General features: G+C 50.0%; 2 protein-coding genes across 2 annotated transcripts in view; one reads left to right on the top strand and one right to left on the bottom strand.

The window, feature by feature from the left end:
- LOC117050501 overlaps positions 1 to 7,106 on the top strand; it is a 38,112-nt gene extending 31,006 nt beyond the window's left edge. The window contains exons 10-12 of the mRNA XM_033156170.1: positions 3,330 to 3,418; positions 5,014 to 5,305; positions 6,947 to 7,106. Of these exons, the coding sequence (XP_033012061.1) occupies positions 3,330 to 3,418; positions 5,014 to 5,305; positions 6,947 to 7,106 (541 nt within the window). The remainder of the gene's footprint in view (positions 1 to 3,329; positions 3,419 to 5,013; positions 5,306 to 6,946) is intronic.
- A 10,814-nt stretch (positions 7,107 to 17,920) lies between these two features.
- Positions 17,921 to 20,420, bottom strand: LOC117050500 (fucolectin-like). Its single transcript, XM_033156169.1, has 3 exons — positions 20,387 to 20,420; positions 19,900 to 20,251; positions 17,921 to 18,108 (listed from the first exon to the last, which is right to left on the bottom strand). Exons 1-3 carry the CDS (start codon positions 20,418 to 20,420, stop codon positions 17,949 to 17,951), a joined length of 546 nt encoding a protein of 181 aa, XP_033012060.1. The 3' UTR covers positions 17,921 to 17,948.
- Positions 20,421 to 20,662: the final 242 nt, after the last annotated feature.

Here is a 20,662-nt window from a genome sequence, read left to right as displayed (position 1 = left end):
AGGTACTGAATATCAACATATCATTAGAAAGAAATAGAAGACTAGACTGGATGTAACAAGACCTGTGTGAGAAAAAAAAAAGGTTAAGATAAAGAAACAAAGAACACGAACGGAAGTCCAATTTATGTATTTGTATATTGTATTAGTGTTGTAAGTTGTAAAATTAATGTAGTTTTTTTTACTCCTTCTCTTTTCTTTTTTCCCTTTCCCCTTTTGCTTTCCCCCCCTTTTTTTTCTTTCTTCCTCCCCCCCTTCCTTTTTCCCATTCCCTCCTAATCCCACTCTTTTTTTATCTTTTTCGTTTGTCCTTTGACCCTCTTTTTAGGATTATTCTTTTAATATTGTTAAATTATGTACGGGTTGTATATAGAGGTGTGTGTGTTTCCTTTCTGTGTGTGTTTTGAAATTGTTATGTATTCTGTTGAGTTATGTGTATGATTTTGCTGTATAATAAAATTTAATTAAAAAAATAAAAATAAAAAAATAAACAGAGGATTTGCCTCCTTCAGCCATGCTACCGAGGAGGACTGAGCACGAACACCACTTGCCTTAAAATGCTCCTCCATTTGAGGAAGGCCAGGAGGGCCCTTGATTCATCCGAAGGCCTCCTCTTAGAATTCCTAGCCAGCTCTGTGCCCACCTTCCCCACCTTCTTCCTGTTCCTGGTGCAAAAGGGAAGCAGAGACTCCTGTGGCTTCTTCACGGGCAGGGGCGTCGTTGGGGAGGGGCGGTAGGGGCGGTACGCCCCCAGTGACAGGGTGATAAGCCGCGGGTGGGGGTGAGAAGCGGCGGCCCCTCCCACGCGCTGCCGCTCCCTCCGTCACCCCGGGAGCAGCAGCGCTGCACGGACGGGTGCTCGCTCAGCCGAGCACCCCGTCTGTGCAGCGCTGCTGCTCCTGGGGTGACCGGTGGTGCGTGGGGAGTGGCAGGAGGGGCCGCCGCTTCTCACCCCCACGCACCGCCGCTCGCTCCGTTGCCGTGGGAGAAGCAGCGCACAGTGTGTGCGGTGCTGCTGCTCCCGGGGCGACAGAACAAACGGCGGCCGAAAGAGAAAGCGGGCAGGGAAGCAAAGCCGGCGCTTAAAGCGCTGCTTTGCTTCCTTTTTTCCTCCCCTTTCGGCACTGAAAGGGGGGGGGGAGCAAAGCCGGCGCTTAAAGCGCCGCTTTGCTTCCTTTTTTCCTCCCCTTTCGGCACTGAAAGGGGGGGGGGAGCAAAGCCGGCGCTTAAAGCGCCGCTTTGCTTCCTTTTTTCCTCCCCTTTCGGCACTGAAAGGGGGGGGGGAGCAAAGCCGGCGCTTAAAGCGCCGCTTTGCTTCCTTTTTTCCTCCCCTTTCGGCACTGAAAGGGGGGGGGGGAGCAAAGCCGGCGCTTAAACGCGCCGCTTTGCTTCCTTTTTTCCTCCCCTTTCGGCACTGAAAGGGGGGGGGGGAGCAAAGCCGGCGCTTAAAGCGCCGCTTTGCTTCCTTTTTTCCTCCCCTTTCGGCACTGTAAGGGGGGGGGGAAGCAAAGCCGGCGCTTAAAGCGCCGCTTTGCTTCCTTTTTTCCTCCCCTTTCGGCACTGAAAGGGAGGGGGGGAAGCAAAGCTGGCGCTTAAAGCGCCGCTTTGCTTCCTTTTTTCCTCCCCTTTCGGCACTGAAAGGGGGGGGGGAGCAAAGCCGGCGCTTAAAGCGCCGCTTTGCTTCCTTTTTTCCTCCCCTTTCGGCACTGAAAGGGGGGGGGGGAGCAAAGCCGGCGCTTAAACGCGCCGCTTTGCTTCCTTTTTTCCTCCCCTTTCGGCACTGTAAGGGGGGGGGGAAGCAAAGCCGGCGCTTAAAGCGCCGCTTTGCTTCCTTTTTTCCTCCCCTTTCGGTACTGAAAGGGGGGGGGGGGAGCAAAGCCGGCGCTTAAACGCGCCGCTTTGCTTCCTTTTTTCCTCCCCTTTCGGCACTGAAAGGGGGGGGGGGAGCAAAGCCGGCGCTTAAACGCGCCGCTTTGCTTCCTTTTTTCCTCCCCTTTCGGCACTGTAAGGGGGGGGGGAAGCAAAGCCGGCGCTTAAAGCGCCGCTTTGCTTCCTTTTTTCCTCCCCTTTCGGTACTGAAAGGGGGGGGGGAGCAAAGCCACCCCCATCATTCAGCCCGGACACTGAGATCCAGTGCCGAGGGCCTTCTGGCGGTTCCCTCACTGCGAGAAGCAAAACTACAGGGAACCAGGCAGAGGGCCTTCTCGGTAGTGGCGCCCGCCCTGTGGAACGCCCTCCCGTCAGAAGTCAAGGGAATAAACAACTACCTGACATTCAGAAAACACCTAAAGGCAGCCCTGTTTAGGGAAGTTTTTAATTTGTGACTCTGTATTGTATTTTGATATTTGTTGGAGGCCGCCCAGAGTGGCTGGGGAGACCCGGCCAGATGGGCGGGGTATAAATAATAAATTATTATTATTATTATTATTATTATTATTATTAAAGCCGGCGCTTAAACGCGCCGCTTTGCTTCCTTTTTTCCTCCCCTTTCGGCACTGTAAGGGGGGGGGGAAGCAAAGCCGGCGCTTAAAGCGCCGCTTTGCTTCCTTTTTTCCTCCCCTTTCAGCACTGAATGGGGGGGGGGGAAGCAAAGCCGGCGCTTAAAGCGCCGCTTTGCTTCCTTTTTTCCTCCCCTTTCGGCACTGAATGGGGGGGGGGGGGAAGCAAAGCCGGCGCTTAAAGCGCCGCTTTGCTTCCTTTTTTCCTCCCCTTTCGGCACTGAAAGGGGGGGGGAAGCAAAGCCGGCGCTTAAAGCGCCGCTTTGCTTCCTTTTTTCCTCCCCTTTCGGTACTGTAAGGGGGGGGGGGAAGCAAAGCCGGCGCTTAAAGCGCCGCTTTGCTTCCTTTTTTCCTCCCCTTTCGGCACTGTAAGGGGGGGGGGAAGCAAAGCCGGCGCTTAAAGCGCCGCTTTGCTTCCTTTTTTCCTCCCCTTTCGGCACTGAATGGGGGGGGGGGAAGCAAAGCCGGCGCTTAAAGCGCCGCTTTGCTTCCTTTTTTCCTCCCCTTTCGGCACTGAATGGGGGGGGGGAAGCAAAGCCGGCGCTTAAAGCGCCGCTTTGCTTCCTTTTTTCCTCCCCTTTCGGCACTGAAAGAAGCCAAAAGGGAAGGGGGGGAGCAAAGCGGGCGCTCTCAAGCGCCTGCTATGTTCCTTTTTTTCCCCGGGGGCCTGGCATCGCGCTGTGAACGTGCGTCATGACGTCATGACGCACGCACGCGTCACGATGCCCCGCCCCCAGGGGTGCCTCTTCGCTTCCCGCCCCGGGTGGCCAAGGGGCTAGGAACGCCCCTGTTCACGGGTTCCTCCTCACGGCCGTCTCCATTCCCCGCTTGCAGGATGCTCATCACCTGGACTTGGTCCCTGGCCCTGGCGCTCCTGGCAGCACGTGGGGACGCCCGGAGCTGCATGTCTGAATGGCAAAGTGGTAAGAGCTGCTAAGGGAGGGCTTACCTGTGGGTCAGACCCCAACCCAAGTGATACTTCTCCCCCACCACCACCACCAAAGCATTCCTATTCCTCCCCAAACTGGCGACATCTCATCCAGTGGGGAAATCACATTTATTCATAGAAAAGTAGTTAACCAAAGGCTTACAGGCAGTGATGGGATTTCCTGCCAGGGACTGGCAGGATGCTGCTGAGTGTGCGCCCGGGGAAGAGGGGCTGGTGCCTAACTCAGGAGGGGGGGCAGTGATTTGGGAGGAACTGTTCCCGCCAGGAGGCAAGAGTCGGACGGAGGCAGAGGAAATGTCCCCTGTTGCTGCAACCGCTCCCTAAAGTGCAGACCTGGAAATACCTACCAAGATGCTAGACTGGCATGCCTAGGTCTCCAGAGCTCCAGCAGCAACCGTGTTCTCTTTGATAATAAAGAGTTAACTATCTGGCATGTGCATTCCTTTGGTTGGGAAGGGCCCCTGGCATTGCCCCTCCATTGCCCCCTCCAGCAGATTCCCCCCTTTTGCGTTCCGACTGAGGCTCATCCATCCCCAGGAAGAGGACAGGATGAAGCACGGAGGTGGCTGCTGTTTCCAAGAGACATCCTGATGGTGCTGTCTCCAGCTCGCAGTACCACCAACCCATTGCACAACTGGGCATGCCCCAAAAATGGGTCTGGGGAGGCCATGAACAATGCCATCCTTTGACATCAATGCCAAGGCTGGAGAGGGCCGGTCTCTGAGCATGTTCAGTGTGCTTTCGTACTCAGTACCAAGATGGCCCTCGTAGGACTATATTCTACATTATCCTTCAGGACTGCTTGGGGAGAGGGAGGGGGAGCTGGCACACCTTTATATTTCCCATTTTCCCAATGCGACCTCCATCTTGGTAGCTCATTCCTTCAGGTGAAATGTGGGTGAAGGTGCTGGGATATTATATACTAGGATGGCAGTCAGTCAACACACTTGAAATCTCTGACATCGTGTTGAGATGTAATTCTCACTGGGAGGAAATGAGGGCAACGTCTTTGTTGTCACTGCAATTTTGACCTGCCCTTACACCGCACAATGACAACCCCCATTTTATCCTCACGAGAGCCCTGCGAGGTGTGTCAGGCTGAAGGAGAAAGGACCAGACTCAGCCTCTAGCTCTCAGTACCACCAGCTTATGGCAGGACTGGGCTCCCCCCAAAATGCAGGGAGGTGGGGGGGGGGGAGGCATGAACTCTGGCACCCTGCAATAGCCATTCCAAGGTTGGAGAAGCCGCGTCTCTGAGCTTGTTCAGTTCACCTTTCTACCAAGGTGGTTTAAAAGCCTTTAAACAATGCAGAACCTCACCTCTGGGTTGGATGGCCATGAAAAATTAAAATCTGGCAATGCAACTATTTTAATATCAGTGTGGCAATATTCCTCCCTCTTCTGTTGCAGCTTCTTTGATCACTGAAGGGGGGGTCCTCCTGAAGGGCTTTGCAAAGCCTCCCCTGGTCTCTGCTGCTCCCTGTTCTTGTCCAGAGAGGAGCATACATGGAGGCTGTATAACCCTCTAACCATTTATTCTCCCTCCATCTCCTTCCGATCACGCTCCAGCTCACAACTTGGCCAAAGGCCGCCCAGCCTTCCAGTCCTCCATCTACCGACATGAGATTTTTACAGGAGGAATCAAAGCCGTGGACGGGAATTGTAACGCGGCCTTCAGCTCGGGCTCCTGCACCCACACGCAGAAGGAAAAGGACCCCTGGTGGTACGTGGACCTGGGCGACGAGTATGCCATCTCCACCGTGCTGGTGAAAAACCGCCAGGACTGCTGCGGCAACAGACTCCAGGGAGCTGAGATCCGTGTAGGCAACGCTATGGCTCACCGTAGCAAGTCCAACAGCCTGTAAGTTCCATTTCCCACACCCTCAATCCCTGTAACAAAGACATCCCAGATCCATCCAATATCATTTGATGTATGTCAGGAGTAGGTCAGCAATTTTTTTAAAAAAAAAACCTACCATGGTCATTGAAATTCTCTCTCTCTCATCATCATAATAATTTTTATTTGATTTTACAAATATAATTTTACAGCAAAGTCAATTACAAATCTATATAAAGAGATTTCTCTGAATCTCATGGCACCCCCCGCCCCCTCCTTGGGTGTAATGCCAACGCTTGCAACCACACATCAATCTATTATCCACATTTTTTGTCCATCTAATACTGTATATCCATAATCTTTGTTACCTTACAAGTGAGATTAAAATCCTGCTAATGTTCCCATTTGCTTACAATGCAAATAAATAATAATTCCCCCCTATTATTATTATTTTTTAAAAGTTCTTGTCCTCTTGGTTCCTGAGCGTTCCACTTTTATTCAAAGAAACCAAGATAGCGCAGGCCTGGTGATGTCAGGAACTCTTCCCAGTAGGTCTTGCCCCAAGGAGGCAATTGCGAGGACTGAAGGTCCCTGACTTCCCACAGTCCCCTCCACTCCAGGGTTTCCCCCAAGCAATCAGAGACTGCGTCTGTGCACAACCAACCTCTCCTCTGCTCTTTTCATTTCTCTGTGTGTTCGGGGAGACCAAGGGGGTGGGGAGCTGGTTGCAGGAGGAGAGAGAGAGAGACACCTGGATTCTACCATAGCCGGCCTCATCTCTGTCTCCTAGGCCCCCTCCTCTCCTGCCTCTGAGTCTGGACCGCCCTCTGCCACAGCCTCTTCCTGCTCACAAAATCCTGTTGCCTCTTCAGTTTCCAACACCTCCTCCTCCTCCTCCCAGTCGGCTCCCTCTTCTCCCTCTCTCCATGTATCATTGTCCCACCACCAGTCCCCCGACTCTGAGCCTTCTTCCCCAGGGGATTCCCTCAGGGGTTCCCCAACTGATGCCTCCCACCGCTTCTCTGCATCCAGCCAGTTCATGGCAGATATGTGGACTGGTTACCTCTTAAGAGTTCCACTTTGTAGTCAAAATTGGGGAGTAGGAGAAATTGAGGGTTCTGTCTCCTTTTTAAACTATGCTCTTCTGGGCGGAACAGAGACTCTGATCCACATTTGGGAACAGAGATGGAACAAGCAGGTGGTAGTTATTTTGGATCTAGACCAGGGGTCAGCAACCTTTTTCAGCGGTGGGCCAGTCCACAGTCCCTCAGACCATGTGGGGGGCCGGACTGAAGGAGGAAAAAAATGAACGAATTCCTATGCCCCACAAATAACCCAGAGATGCATTTTAAATAAAAGCACACATTCTACTGATGTAAGAACACGCTGGTTCCCGGACCATCCGCGGGTTGGATTGAGAAGGCAATTTGGCCGCATCCGGCCCCCGGGCCTTAGGTTGCCTACCCCTGGTCTAGACTATAATGACAGGTAGCAGCAACATTCTCGAATGATACGAGATCTGCCCAGGAGGCCAGCCTTAGAGGGAGAGCGCATTCTTGCGGTATCATTAGGAACGCTGTAAGCTTAGGAGTGCATTTCTCCAGTCTAGGATGGAGATTCCACATGGATCCCACCCTACGGGTGACCTTCTTTCTCTCCCTGCAGCTGTGGGACCATCACAGACAACAGGAGTGGATCCATCAGTGTCTTCAACTGTGATTGGCTCAAGGGCCGCTATGTGAGTGTCCAGATCCCTGACCACGAAGAGTACTTGACCTTGTGTGAGGTGGAGGTGTATGGCATCAAGGCAGAAGACCAGTGCTAGAGGTCCATACCTGTGTGTGCTTTGAGGGAAGGGCAAATGTGATGAAATGGATGTTGTCTCTCCAATAAATTTCCATCGAGAGGGCTCCCTTCGTCTCTCCAGCTGACTTCTTGGGGCCTGAAAACCCAGAGAGTCTAGGATTTTGCCTGTGCCAGAGAGCAGCAACTGCAGCATTAATCAGTTTCATTCATCCTTGTTCATTGTGTGGCTCTTGATCATGATGGCTATGGGAGCTTCCTGTGGCCAATCAGAAGCCACGCCGGACGTTTGGCTTCCAAGGCGTTCGGGAGCCAAAGTTCCCCTGTACATCCCTTCCTCCTTTGTAATCTAGCAGCAGTCTAGTTTTGGCAATACCCAAGAAGAAGGGCAGGCTCACTTTGTCCTTACAGAGCTCCACAGAGAAATTCATAAAAAGCTTCTCGCCATAGAACAGCCTATTGGAATGTGAGTGATATTTCTACATGTGCCTTGGTTATCTTCAATAAATCTATGCATGAGAGCTTTGTGGAGTTTTGTTAATGCTATTCAGAAAGAGAGAGGAATCTCCAGACGGAACACCCGCTCTGTTATTCTGAGGAATGTGTGTCTGTTCCTGAACACACCGAAATGTAAAGCAGCGATAGAACCAGCCATTTCCCAATACCTGTGGATATTTCAGTCGTTTTCAGAAGAAATTGGGCGCTGCATGAACTCAGCATTTATCACTTCCTATAAAGCCACAGAGTCTAGGGCTTGCTGATCAGAAGGTTGGCGGTTCGAATCCCTGCCACGGGGTGAGCTCCCGTTGCTCGGTCCCAGCTCCTGCCCACCTAGCAGTTCGAAAGCACGTCAAAGTGCAAATAGATAAATAGGGACTGCTCCGGCGGGAAGGTAAACCGCATTTCCGTGCGCTGCTCTGGTTCGCCAGAAGCGGCTTTGTCATGCTGGCCACATGACCCGGAAGCTGTCTGTGGACAAACGCCGGCTCCCTCGGCCTATAGAGCGAGGTGAGCACCGCAACCCCAGAGTTGGACACGACTGGACCTGATGGTCAGGGGTCCCTTTACCTTTACCTATAAAGAGAAAAGCAGAAAAGGGGAATGTCCCTCACCACAAATGAGGCCAGGGCAAAAACAACTGCAATATTTCAAGACAGAATATTTATTAATTTATTTCATAACATCTATGCACCACTTAATTGTAAAAAAAAACCACAAGGCAGTTGACAAAACAATAAAATCATCAGTAAAAACTGCAAAAACCCCATACCTTTTAAAACATTCGAAGCATAAAACCAGTAAAACTAAAAACTAGACGAAAACACACAAACCTTTGAAATATCTAGGCTGGCTTGTTTAAAAAAAGTTAACAATTTTCAGCATGCATGGAAAAGGGTAGATTCAAGTGGCAGGGAGTTCCATAGTGCAGGTGCTGCCCCTGGGGGCATGGATCAAGCGGAAGCCAATGAGCGAGAGGTGATGCAAGGGGGTTGCCAGCACCTGGCATCATCTGGGGGGGTTAAGAAGCGCCATTCTGCTGTGGGGAGAGGTCCCTTCTTGCTTTGCACTGAGAAGTCGTTTTAGCAGAGCCCAGCGACAGAAGGGTGCAGCTGTACTGAGGCAGCACCGGGTGTTGAAATTTTGCGCCCCTAACAATTTTGCTCCCGGGACAACTGCCCCTGTGGCCCCCACACTGTGCCACTGTGTCCACCCCAGGGCATTCATGCAGGCGTGGGTACCTGATTCCTTGTATGAAAAGGCATTAGGGGGGGGGGGGGAGAGACGTGAATCTATCACTCCAAGAAGAATGAAAGTCTAATACTTCTCCTTTCCTGCCTGTTGCACCTGCAAGAGCAAAAATGTATATTATTATTATTATTATTATTATTATTATTATTAGGCTGTTCTGTGCAAGAGCATGTTCTACACAAAGGGACTTCATATGAATCGGGGGGGGGGGAGCTCTGGGCTGCCACTTGGATGAGGAGGGTGTTGTCTAAAGGTCCCAAAATGAGACATAAGCCGCTTCCAATCCACACTGGGGCTGCGGCAGCTCTCTATTTACTCTGTCCAAACTTACCTGACATGCATGACACCTGTGTCCACATTGTGCATAAATACATGCTCCTGTGCGTAAAGGCTTCCATGTGAGCATTTGCCCACCTTCAACCTTCTCTCATGAGCGCTTTTGATTCCATGCCTCCCAAATCCACCTCCCTCTTTCCTGTCCCCCCTGGAGGTCCCCCCTGGAGGTCAGAGCCAGGTGGGAGGTCCTCGCACTCTTTGGGGGCCCCTCTCTGCCCTGGGCCCCACGGTGCCAGCCAGGATGAGCTGAGAGTGGCAGGATTTGTCCCAGGAGGAAGTGTCGGGTTCCCAGTGGGGTGGGTGTGAAGACACCCGGAGCAGCTGGGCCAAACATCTCCCCCACCTGAGCATCAGTACAGGTGAATGGTGGGGACCAATGGTATTTTTAATAATGAACAGACAAAGAAATAAGTCACTGCTGAGGTGCAGCCACAGTTGTGATGCCCAAAGAGGTTATGGTGATGCTGCGTCCACAGCTGCTCCCATTGGCTGTGGGCTGTCTATGATGTCACAAACGGACCTGTCAGTTGCATGGCTATAAAGGTGGGCCTCTCCCTCTTCCCAGCACAGACGTCAGTCTGGGGGGGGGGGTCTCCTTCCTCAGGGAGGCAAAATGGCAGGAGGAAGGGGGCACTCATCGCGCAATGGGATGCCGAGGAACAGGGCGAAGGCAAGTTTGCTTGCTGGGTGGGATCGCAGCTTGAAGGCAGTGTTGTAAGAATTTTAAGGTATTTTATTTATATATAATAATTGTTATTAATGTGCCAAAACAAATAAGGCCACATGTCTGAAAAACAGCACAGGAAGACAGGCCTCACTCCATTTTGACTCCCAACTGACCAAGTATTTCTTTGTCTCAGGAACAAAGGGGGAGGTTGCCCCTCCAGCTACTCAGCAGACCTCTGCCTGAGTGATAATCTCTGGCATCCTGATACCTGAGTGCCAGACAAAAGGGTGTGATTACCATAACTTGGCTGGGAAATAGGGAAATGTAAATATCTTTTGCTTCACTTGATGGGTTTTTGGTGGAGGGCAAGAGGAGGCAGGGGGGCAGGATCCAGGATGCTCAGATCACTGCTAACAGACCCTCCCTATTTGTGATGTATGGAGGGGTGGTCTTGAGCTGGGGGGGGGCAATTTCAAAAGTCTATATAGGAGCTTGCGCGCCTTTGTTGGGGGTCTTTTGCTTGCAAAACACCCTGCTGCAGCAGTTTTCTAATAAAGGGCTTTGGGAGATTCTTTGGGAGATTCTCTATCGTCTCTATTTGTTCTTAGGTGCTCTTGACAGGAGGGGAGCCCTGCTGAGGCTCTCCCTCGGGTTCGTGGACTCCCTTCTGGGGCCGAACCTAATTTTTATTACAGCAGCTACTTTCCAGAGTCAGGAGCTGACTGGTGTCTGGAAACAGACCTGGCAGAAGCTGGCTGGTGGAGTTTGCATTCAGAAGCCAGTGGGTGCCATAAGGTGCTGCAGATGTCAGCTGGCTGTAGGTCACCTTTGGAAGTCAGTTGACAGAGGCTGTGTGGATATTCATGACTTGAAGCTGTGTGTGTGTGTGTGTGTGTGTGTGTGTGTGTGTGTGTGTGAATGAATGAATGCAGAGCGGCTGGTGAGTGAATGCGTCCACAGACATTCTTCATGGGATGGTGGATGGTGTGTGTCTGCGTGTGTGAATGGGAGGCTTCGAATGGCGTGTGTCTGCGTGTGTGAATGGGAGGCTTCGAATGGCGTGTGTCTGCGTGTGTGAATGGGAGGCTTCGAATGGTGTGTGTCTGCGTGTGTGAATGGGAGGCTTCGAATGGCGTGTGTCTGCGTGTGTGAATGGGAGCGTTCGGACGTGGTCCAGGTGAGTAGTGCTTGTGGCTGGGAAATACGTGCTCAGGGGTGGCAGATGCCATCCTCTGGGCGCAGGGTGAATGGCACCAGTGGATATTCATGGGTAGAAACCAGTGGAAGTTGACAAGGACATCCGGGGTGAAGTTGCCAGGCAGCAGCCAGTGGAGGGTCTGGCTGAGGCTGCTGGACGGAGGCCATCCCACTCACCGTGTTGTTTGCCTTCCAGGAAGCTGGTGAGGTTTTTCTCAAGACCGATCGTGAAAGTAATGAAGAGAACAGCAGGACGGAAGCAAGGCAGTTTATATTCCTAAATAAACTTCCGGTGTGAGCGCCATTCCGTGCAGTCGGGAGCCATCTCGGCTCCGGTGTCTTCGGGGGTTTGGAGTGACCGCAACTGCGCTGCGGGCTCCGTTAAACCTCGGGAGGGGCATCCCGAGGGCTTGGGTTCTATCGGGCGCCAGATGTGCCGACCTGGCTCTCGAGCAACCCTTGTAAAAGGGAGGCTTGAGCGAGCCAGGCTCCGGTGCGGCGCTGAAGAACCATCGCTAACCGAAGACACGAAGCAGCGAGCACTGATGGATTTTGAGCGCTCCACTTTTCCTCTATTTGGACTCAAAACAAGGTCTCTGTAAGTACGGAGTATAATTTGAAAATAAAAGTCTAAAATTTGGCTTACAGAGAGAGATTAAACTGGGGAAGTCCGTCTCTCTCTGACAGCGGCAAGATCAAAGTAACGTCAAAGGAGCTGGAGCCGCTTAAGACTTGCTTAAAAGTTTAGCGCTGATTTTGTATACTTTAGAAAACCCTGTTTGGGGGGTAGACTGAGAGTTTGATTTATTTCTTCTTGTGGGCTACAAATTAAAAGGGAAGATACCGTTAACCCTCTGGCCAAGGAGTCTGGGTCAGGCAAGGAATGGCGGCTTTGGACTGGATCGCGCAGTTGGAAAATTACTGAGACCCCATCACTCCCTGCCTACTCAAATCCCACGGTGTCCTTGAAGTTTGCTAGACTCAACAATGACACCATTCCAGCAAAGACTATTGTTAGAATTTCAACTACTTCAGCAGAAAGTTATAGACAAGTTTACCCAGGTTGGAACTACTTTAGAGAATTGTTTTATATACCCACTCGATGGAAAAGATGGAAAGGATGTTGATCCAGAGGGATTCGCTGAAAAGGAGGACACACAAGTTGGAAAACAAGAAAGGCTCCCTTGGCGTGAGAGGCAGGGAGCCTACAGTTTGGACAATACAGTGAACCCCTGGGGTGGGAGCCCAAGGGTTCGAGAACAACAATCATGGAAAATGCAATACGGAGCTGAGAGTGGAGGAGAGATACTTTATGACAAAGTTACAGTAACTACTTATCAAGAAGAATGCTACATTCTGGAGGAGAGGAAGTTACAACGAGGAATACTAAGTTTAAAACTGAACATGAAGAAATAACAGAAGAAAAAGAAGTAAAACTGAACATGAAGGAAATAATAGAAGACGAAGAAACTGGATTGGGGGAATTTGGGGGGGGGAGACCTGTGGGGGATGGGAAAGGTAATGGGAAGGGTGGTGATGGACAGGAGGGGGTGGGGTAAAGTATGAATTGAAGGGGATATTATAAAGGCTGACCACAGAACTCCGAAACCAGAGGGGAAAACGGACTATGAGAATGGAAGAAACATTTAGGTATTTGTTAAGGTGTGTTTTTTATATTTGAAATTGGAATCAGAAGAAATATAGGCTACAGTATAACAAAGTTAAGTGAAGAAAGGATAAAAGAAGTTGAGATGTGGAATTTGATGTTTTGTTGGATAAGAATAAGATTTAAGATGTAACATATGTTGATTATAATTGTAAGACTAAGATTAGATATAAGAAAGTAGATTTTACAATGTTACAAAGTTACTAAAGAAGATTAGAAATGAACGCAAAAGAGAGGATGTGAGGAAGTCCCAAGTTTAGGATTATAAAGAGGATAAGGATGAGTAAATAAGTGTTGTGTTTGTGTGTATTTTGTGTAGTTTTTGTAGTGTATATATTTGTATTTTGTGTATGTTTATTACTAAAATCCAATAAATTCTTATTAAATATATATATATATATATATATATATATATATATATATATATATTCCTAAATAAATGCCTTTTTTAAAAAGCAAAACTGTGTCTGCCTGGTTTCATATAAAACAAATGCAACGCTAAGTTTCTAAATGCATACATGTTTAAAGTAGTGTTTTTTCTTGCCCCCTCCCAATGGGGGGGGGTTGTGCAGCTGTTTCTGTAGTTGTTGCCAATGGCTACGATGATGTCCAAGTGTAATGGCTACGGTGATGTCAAAGTTGTTGTGATGTCACAAACAGACATGGATCGCTGGGAGAAAAAGCAGGAGGGGGAGGGGTAGAAAGGCAGGGTGAGAAAGGATAGAGTACTAGAAGACTGGGCAAATTCATGGATCTAGAATCTCAAAGGTTTTGTGAAGCCATCTGCTAGGTTCCCCTGACTTGGACAGAACTTCAGCTTCCTTAAGCCTGAAAGGATGCCCAGAGCTGCAAGCCTGAACCGCCAGGTGTTGGTAAGAGTTGTAAGAAGGGAACTTGTCTGTGGGTCAGACACAAACCCAAATACTGTCTTTTCCCCCAAGACACACACAGGGAGAAACCCAGGGAGAACTGTCTTTTCCCCCAAGACACACACAGGGAAAACAGCAGCAGGAGACTCTTCCAGGTGGTTCGCAACCTAGCAGAACCACCTTTATCACCGGGGTCTGGTAGGGACCCCAAGATCTCCTGCAATGCTTTTGCAAAGTTTTTTGCAGATAAAGTCGCTCAGATTCAGAAGGAGGTAGACTCCACCGTGGGAGCAGGGCCGGGGCGGGAGAGTGCTAGAGCCCTGTCTAGTCATGTTTCATGGGATCAATTCCAATCTGTTACCTCCGAGGATGTGGACAGGCTGCTTGGACGAGTGAAACCGACCACCTGTATCCTAGATCCTTGCCCATCCTGGCTTATAAAAGCTAGCCGGGAAGGGCTGGGCGATGGGCTCTGCGCGGTGGTGAATGCTTCCCTCTGCGAGGGAATCTTTCCAGACCCGCTGAAAGAGGCGGTCATTAAACCGCTTCTTAAAAAAACATCTCTAGACCCGGCCAATATGGCCAACTATCGCCCAGTCTCAAATTTACCATTCTTGGGCAAGGTGATTGAGCGGGTGGTTGCTGAACAACTCCAAGCACGCCTGGAAGATGCGGACCATTTGGATCCCTTCCAATCAGGATTCAGGCCTCATCATGGGACTGAAACTGCCTTGGTCGCGCTGGTTGATGATCTCCAGCGGGCTAGGGACAAAGGTGAGAGCTGTTTCCTGGTTCTGCTGGATCTCTCAGCGGCCTTTGACACCATCGACCATAACATCCTTCTGGACCGGCTAGAGGGGTTGGGAGCTGGGGGCACTGTTATACAGTGGTTCCGCTCTTTCCTCCTGGGCCGTGTTCAGAAAGTGGTGGTGGGGGATGAGTGTTCAGACCCCTGGGCTCTCACTTGTGGGGTGCCTCAGGGTTCTGTCCTCTCCCCCATGCTTTTTAATATCTATATGAAGCCGCTGGGAGAGATCATCAGGGGGTTTGGGTTGGGTGTTCATCAATATGCAGATGACACCCAGCTCTACCTCTCTTTTAAATCAGAACCAGTGAAGGCGGTGAAGGTCCTGTGTGAGTGCCTGGAGGCTGTTGGAGGATGGATGGCGGCTAACAGATTGAGGTTGAATCCTGACAAGACAGAAGTACTGTTTTTGGGGGACAGGAGGCGGGCGGGTGTGGGGGACTCCCTGGTCCTGAATGGGGTAACTGTGCCCCTGAAGGACCAGGTGCGCAGCCTGGGAGTTATTTTGGACTCACAGCTGTCCATGGAAGCGCAGGTTAATTCTGTGTCCAGGGCGGCTGTCTACCAGCTCCATCTGGTACGCAGGCTGAGACCCTACCTGCCCGCAGACTGTCTTGTCAGAGTGGTGCATGCTCTGGTTATCTCCCGCTTGGACTACTGCAATGCGCTCTACGTGGGGCTACCTTTGAAGGTGACCCGGAAACTGCAATTAATCCAGAATGCGGCAGCTAGACTGGTGACTGGGAGTGGCCGCCGGGACCACATAACACCGGTCCTGAGAGATCTGCATTGGCTCCCAGTACGTTTCCGAGCACAATTCAAAGTGTTGGTGTTGACCTTTAAAGCCCTAAACGGCCTCGGTCCTGTATACCTGAAGGAGCGTCTCCACCCCCATCATTCAGCCCGGACACTGAGATCCAGCGCCGAGGGCCTTCTGGCGGTTCCCTCACTGCGAGAAGCAAAACTACAGGGAACCAGGCAGAGGGCCTTCTCGGTAGTGGCGCCCGCCCTGTGGAACGCCCTCCCATCAGAAGTCAAGGGAATAAACAACTACCTGACATTCAGAAAACACCTAAAGGCAGCCCTGTTTAGGGAAGTTTTTAATTTGTGACTCTGTATTGTATTTTGATTGTTGGAGGCCGCCCAGAGTGGCTGGGGAGACCCGGCCAGATGGGCGGGGTATAAATAATAAATTATTATTATTATTATTATTATTTCTCCCCAAACCAATGACCTATAAACTGCTGTCCTGATGGTGAAAACGTGAGTCATCTTTCTCTATGGGATGGTCATATTTTACAACAACTGGCTATCCTGGGACACCCCCAGGATGACCTTCCTCTTTTGCAGGGGTGAAACAAGGCTTTCTTTCACCCAGGTCAAATAAAATAAAATAAAATAAAATAAAATAAAATAAAATAAAATAAAATAAAATAAAATAAAATAAAGAATAAACATGTTTCCTTGAAAAATTACTGGCTGCTGAACCAAGAAAAGACCTTGGACCCCGGGGAAATTAATTAGTACACAATGCAATCAAAATATGGGTTAAGCAAAAGTGTGATGGCCCCTAAGTTATGTCTGTTAATTTAAATGATAGCTCTGAGTAAAACCTAGTTGGCTACCATGCTGTATTCCCCCCTCCCCCCGAAAGCATGTTAGAAGTCTGTTGGGTCTCAGGGTAAAGAAGAAAGTCTGAATGTGAATGAGATTTGATCTAATGTGAATTAGATCTTTGCAGCTTCTCCCACCTGTCAAGGAACAACAGCCCAAGAGTTCACTGCAGGGAGCTTTGGACCAGGAATGCGTCCTGCCAACCTCACAGTTCAGGCAAGAGACCCCAAGCGCATGAAATCCAAGTGAGCGGTCTCCTGCCCCAACCTTTCATCCTCTTGCCTTAGTTTCCAGGTTCCCCATTTCAAGGGTCACCGAACCACAGATTTAATCACACAGCTACCACACCTCACTGACTTCCCCAAACTTGCTCTTGCAGGCTGACTTTTGAAAACATGTAACAGTAGCATGCTAATGCAAGCGTTGCCATTTCCCCCGTAATTTCCCAGAACTCTCTCTTTCTCTCCTGCTCACCCCATTTCCATGCGGACAAGGACTGAAGAGGAACATTTTGCACCACTCCTGTCCCCCCCCCCCGGGCTCTTGATTCCCCCGAAGGTCTCTGGCTCTGAGCCCACCTTGCCCATCTTTTGACTGTTCCTGATGCTAACAGGGAGGCAGACCCCCATGGCTCCAGCACCACCCACTTTTTACAACAACAACATAATAGCTTGCTGGATCAGGCCAATGGCCCACCTAGTCCAGCATCCTGTCCAGCTGAACAGTTGTCTGTGGGGATCCAGCAAGCAGGATTTTAGCACCAGCAGGGGCACAAACAGGTGTTAGGGAACTTGGCCCCCGCCAAGGGCACACACCCCACAGGGCTGCAGAAATCATGCCACTCCTCCTGAACTTTCTTCAGTTTGTCCTGAATCTTTTGGGGGTTTTTATGATTACAGAGGTATTGCTCAAGACCTGTTTATCAGGGGTGTGCAAGGCTTACTTGGGCAAACACTAGCCTTGTGTAAGACTTCAGTGTTGAACTTTGTAAAATAAAGAGGGAAATGTCTCCCCCTGCCCCACCCAAAAAGCACAAGGTGTCATTTTTGCCCACTGTGATAACTTTTGCTCGGAATTTGCTAGGGACGAGGGTCTTGGTAGCCCTGGTCATTTTTGGTATATGATGTGGGTTTAGCAGGGTCAGTCTGGATGATGCCCTGGATCCCTTCCAATTCTTGGGAACCTGCATCTGTGTGGGTAGAATGTATAAGAACAGGCTTGCAAACCAATCTGTTTGTCAGGCAATGGCTTGGGCTGACTAGTTAAGCACCACAATTAGCCTAGTCAGAGAATTGCAGAGTTGAAGGGTCATTTAGTCCAACCCACTGCAATGCAGGAAGGCAGTTGCTCTGTGCCATAGAACAGATGGGCACCTCCACCTGGTTTATTTCCGCATATAAGTCACTACCCACCAGTGAGCTTGACACTGATACCAGGAAAGGTCCTAGAACAGATAATTCAACAGTCAGTCTGCGAGAACTTCGAAAAGGATGCTGTGATTCCTAACACCCAGCATGGGTTTCTCAAAAACAAGTCATGTCCGATGAACCCAATTTCTCTTTTTGGTGGAGTAACAAGCTTGGTCGATCAAGGGAATCATCCTGGGGGAAAGTGACAAGTGGGGTGCCTGAAAATCACCAGCCCAAAGGAGAGCCTGGACTGGTGACCAGCATGGGAGCGTTCAGACGTGGTTAAGGTGAGCAGTGCTTGTGTCTGGGAAATACATGTTCCATATGTTAAGTCTGCAAGCTGCACATATTCTTTCAACTGAACATAGGTGTCACTTGGGCTCCCCTAGGGCTCTGCTCCCTGGCACAGGCAGAATCAAGACCTCCCTTGGTTCTGAGGAACAAACTGGAGAGGCAAAAGAAGGCTGCTCAAAGGATATTTATTGGACAACCAACACCGGATCCATCAGTTCTGCCCGTTCCCCTTTCCGCACGACACATGGCTGGTGATCTCTAAGGCTCATCCTCCAGCTTTGTCCCATAGACTTCCACCTCACACAACGTCAGGATAGCTGGCTCTCCGGGGTGGTTCACGCTCACATATCGACCCTTCATCCCTTGGCAATGGAAGGTACTGATGGAGCCACGGCCATAATCTGTAATCTTCCCACAGCTGCAGAGGGAAACAAGTGGTCAGCCTTGGGGTGGAAGCAATTCAGAATGACTCCGTCAACCCTCTGGGGTATTTCCATGGCTGTGGGAGCCCTGTAGCACAGCTGCCAGGGATTCCTAAAGCACTTCCTGATGACACTCTCTGGACTTGTCCGTGCGGGTAGGAACAGAACCTCAGAGTCCATCCCACACAGTCCATCTCTGAGAATCGCATGGTCAATGTTGTTGTATGACACGATAGCTAATCTGTGGGCCTCTGGATATTGTTGGGCTCTAGTCCCATCAATATGGTGCTGGAGGAGACTCTTGAGAGTCCCATGGATTTCAAGAAGATCAAACCTATCCATTCTGAAGGAAATCAGCCCTGAGTGCTCACTGGAAGTACAGGCTTCCAAGACTTTGGCCACCTCATGAGAAGACACCCTGGAAAAGACCCTGATGTTGGGAAAGATGGAGGGTGCAAGGAGAAGGGGATGACAGAGGACAAGATGGTTGGACAGTATTTTCGAAGCTACCAACATGAGTCTGACCAAACTATGGGAGGCAGTGGAAGACAGGGGTGCCTGGCGTGCTCTGGTCCATGGGGTCACGAAGAGTTGGACACGACTAAACAACAACAACAACAACAACAAGTCCCATCAACCAGCATGGCCAATAGTTATGGATGATGGGAGCTGCAGTCCAAAGTCTAGAGGGTCAAAGGGAAAGTGGGCAGCCCACCAGTGGACTATGTACCAAATAACTGGTGCAGGGGGCAGGATGGAGAAGAGTCAAAGGGAACAGCTCAGCTTTGTGCTTGCTGAGGGAGATAGGAGTGTCAGGGAAGAAGGGAGGTTAATGGAGAGGGAGGGGCATTGGGGAGGAAAGATTAGAAGTTCAGCCTTGGGCTTATGAAACTTATGAAACAGCATCCGAGTGGAAGAGTCAGAGAAGAAGCAGGAAATGGCTGTTGCCATTCCACACAGAAGCAGGTCTTGAAATATGGCCAGAACCAAGTCTTGCTCTGTCTCCCCCACATTACGTATAGGGAAAAGCAACTAGAAGTTAACCAAAAACTTTGGAAGAGCCATTTGAAGTCCACAGCATGGTACTCTGAAGGAGAACTGCCTGAAAATGATTTACAGATGGTATTTAACTCCGAGCAGACTTGCTAAAATGTGTAAGTCTAAATCAGATAAGTGCTGGCGATGTAACGAAGTATTGTAAAAGGGTAAAAGAGTATTGGGAAATGATATATAATGAATTGAAAAAAATGTTTAAAAGTATATTTCCAAAAGAAAACTAGAGTCCTTTTGTTGGGGATAATTCAGAGGGAAATTCCAAGGTGTCAAAAAAGACTATTTCTGTATGCCACTACCGCACCCCATGTCTTCTTATCCCAAAAACGGAAAACGAGCGAGGTCCCAACCAAAGAAGAATGGCAACTTAAACTGATGGAATACGCACAGCTGGTAGACTTAACATATAGAATAAGAGAACAAGAAGAACATGCGTTTAAAGAAGACTGGAAAATGTTTTCTGAATATATGGGTAAAAAATGTGTTCATTTAAAAATGCTGGTAGCATTAAGATAAATTCAACAGTATATATAAGTTTTGATGGATGTAATAATGGATCACTGATTGGTTTAGTTTGTGTAAAATATGCAGGGATGTATGATATGCAAGTGTGTGTGTGTGTGTGTGTGTGTGTGTGTGTGTGTGTGTACTAATCCAGAGCAAGTGACCTTGAGGGTGTCTCCCAAGATGTAGTTGCTGAGGAGAGAGTGGGGAAGGAAGAGGCAACTGGAACTTACAGGGGGTTGGACTGTCCATGGTCAGCCACGGAGTCTCCAACGCGGATCTGGGCTCCCAGGAGTCTACTGCCGCAGCAGTCCAAGCGGTTCTTCACCACCACGGAGGAGATGTAATACTGCTCCCCCAGGTCCACGTACCACCACGGTCCATCTTCAGAGTTGGTGTGGGTGCAGGAGCCATGAAAGAAGACGCCGTCAGAGTTCCCATCGACAGCTTTGCCGGCTGACGGATCTCTGGGGTGTAAGTAAGTGGAGGACTGACAGGCTGGGCGGCCTCTGGCCAAGTTGAGAGCTGGAGCAACAGCTTGATGGAAAGAAGACGGGGAGAAGTAAGAACACAGGAATAGCCCTGACGCAGCAGGATCAGGCCAAAAGGGCCCACCTAGTCCAGCATCCTGTTCGCCCAGTCGCCACCAACATGCTTCTATGTTTCCTTCATATTAAGAACTAGCAGTTAACCTACAGATAAATATCACCCCCCTACTCATTGAGTAAGAGGACGCCCAAGTTTTCGCCATCACAAAGCAGCTTATAAGCTATTGGTTTGGGGAGGAATAAGAGTGATCACAGGGAGGGGAACCATTTGCTTCGCCCACAGACCAGCCCCACTTTCCCCTGCCTCTCCCCAGGTCTTACTAGAATGTTTCACATCAGAATCACAGCTCTGGGTCACCCAAAATCCGGCCAGGAGCACCAGGGCCAGCAGCCAAGTCCGAGCGAGGAGCATCCTGCAAGGGGGAGAACAGAAGGCAGTGAGTGA

The sequence above is a fragment of the Lacerta agilis genome, chromosome 7 (assembly GCF_009819535.1).
Source record: "Lacerta agilis isolate rLacAgi1 chromosome 7, rLacAgi1.pri, whole genome shotgun sequence".
NCBI lineage: Eukaryota > Metazoa > Chordata > Lepidosauria > Squamata > Lacertidae > Lacerta > Lacerta agilis.
This window is presented reverse-complemented; position numbering and strand designations above follow the sequence as displayed.

Bases quoted from the DNA above. Each gene is read 5' to 3' on its own strand.
- LOC117050500 (XM_033156169.1), bottom strand. From the start codon at position 20,420: ATGGCGAAAACTTGGGCGTCCTCTTACTCAATGA. The intron at 20,252-20,386 runs GTAGGGGGGTGA...CTGCTGCGTCAG, and splicing joins GGCGTCCTCTTACTCAATGA to GGCTATTCCTGTGTTCTTAC. The intron at 18,109-19,899 runs AGTTCCAGTTGC...TTCCCTCTGCAG, and splicing joins GGACAGTCCAACCCCCTGTA to CTGTGGGAAGATTACAGATT.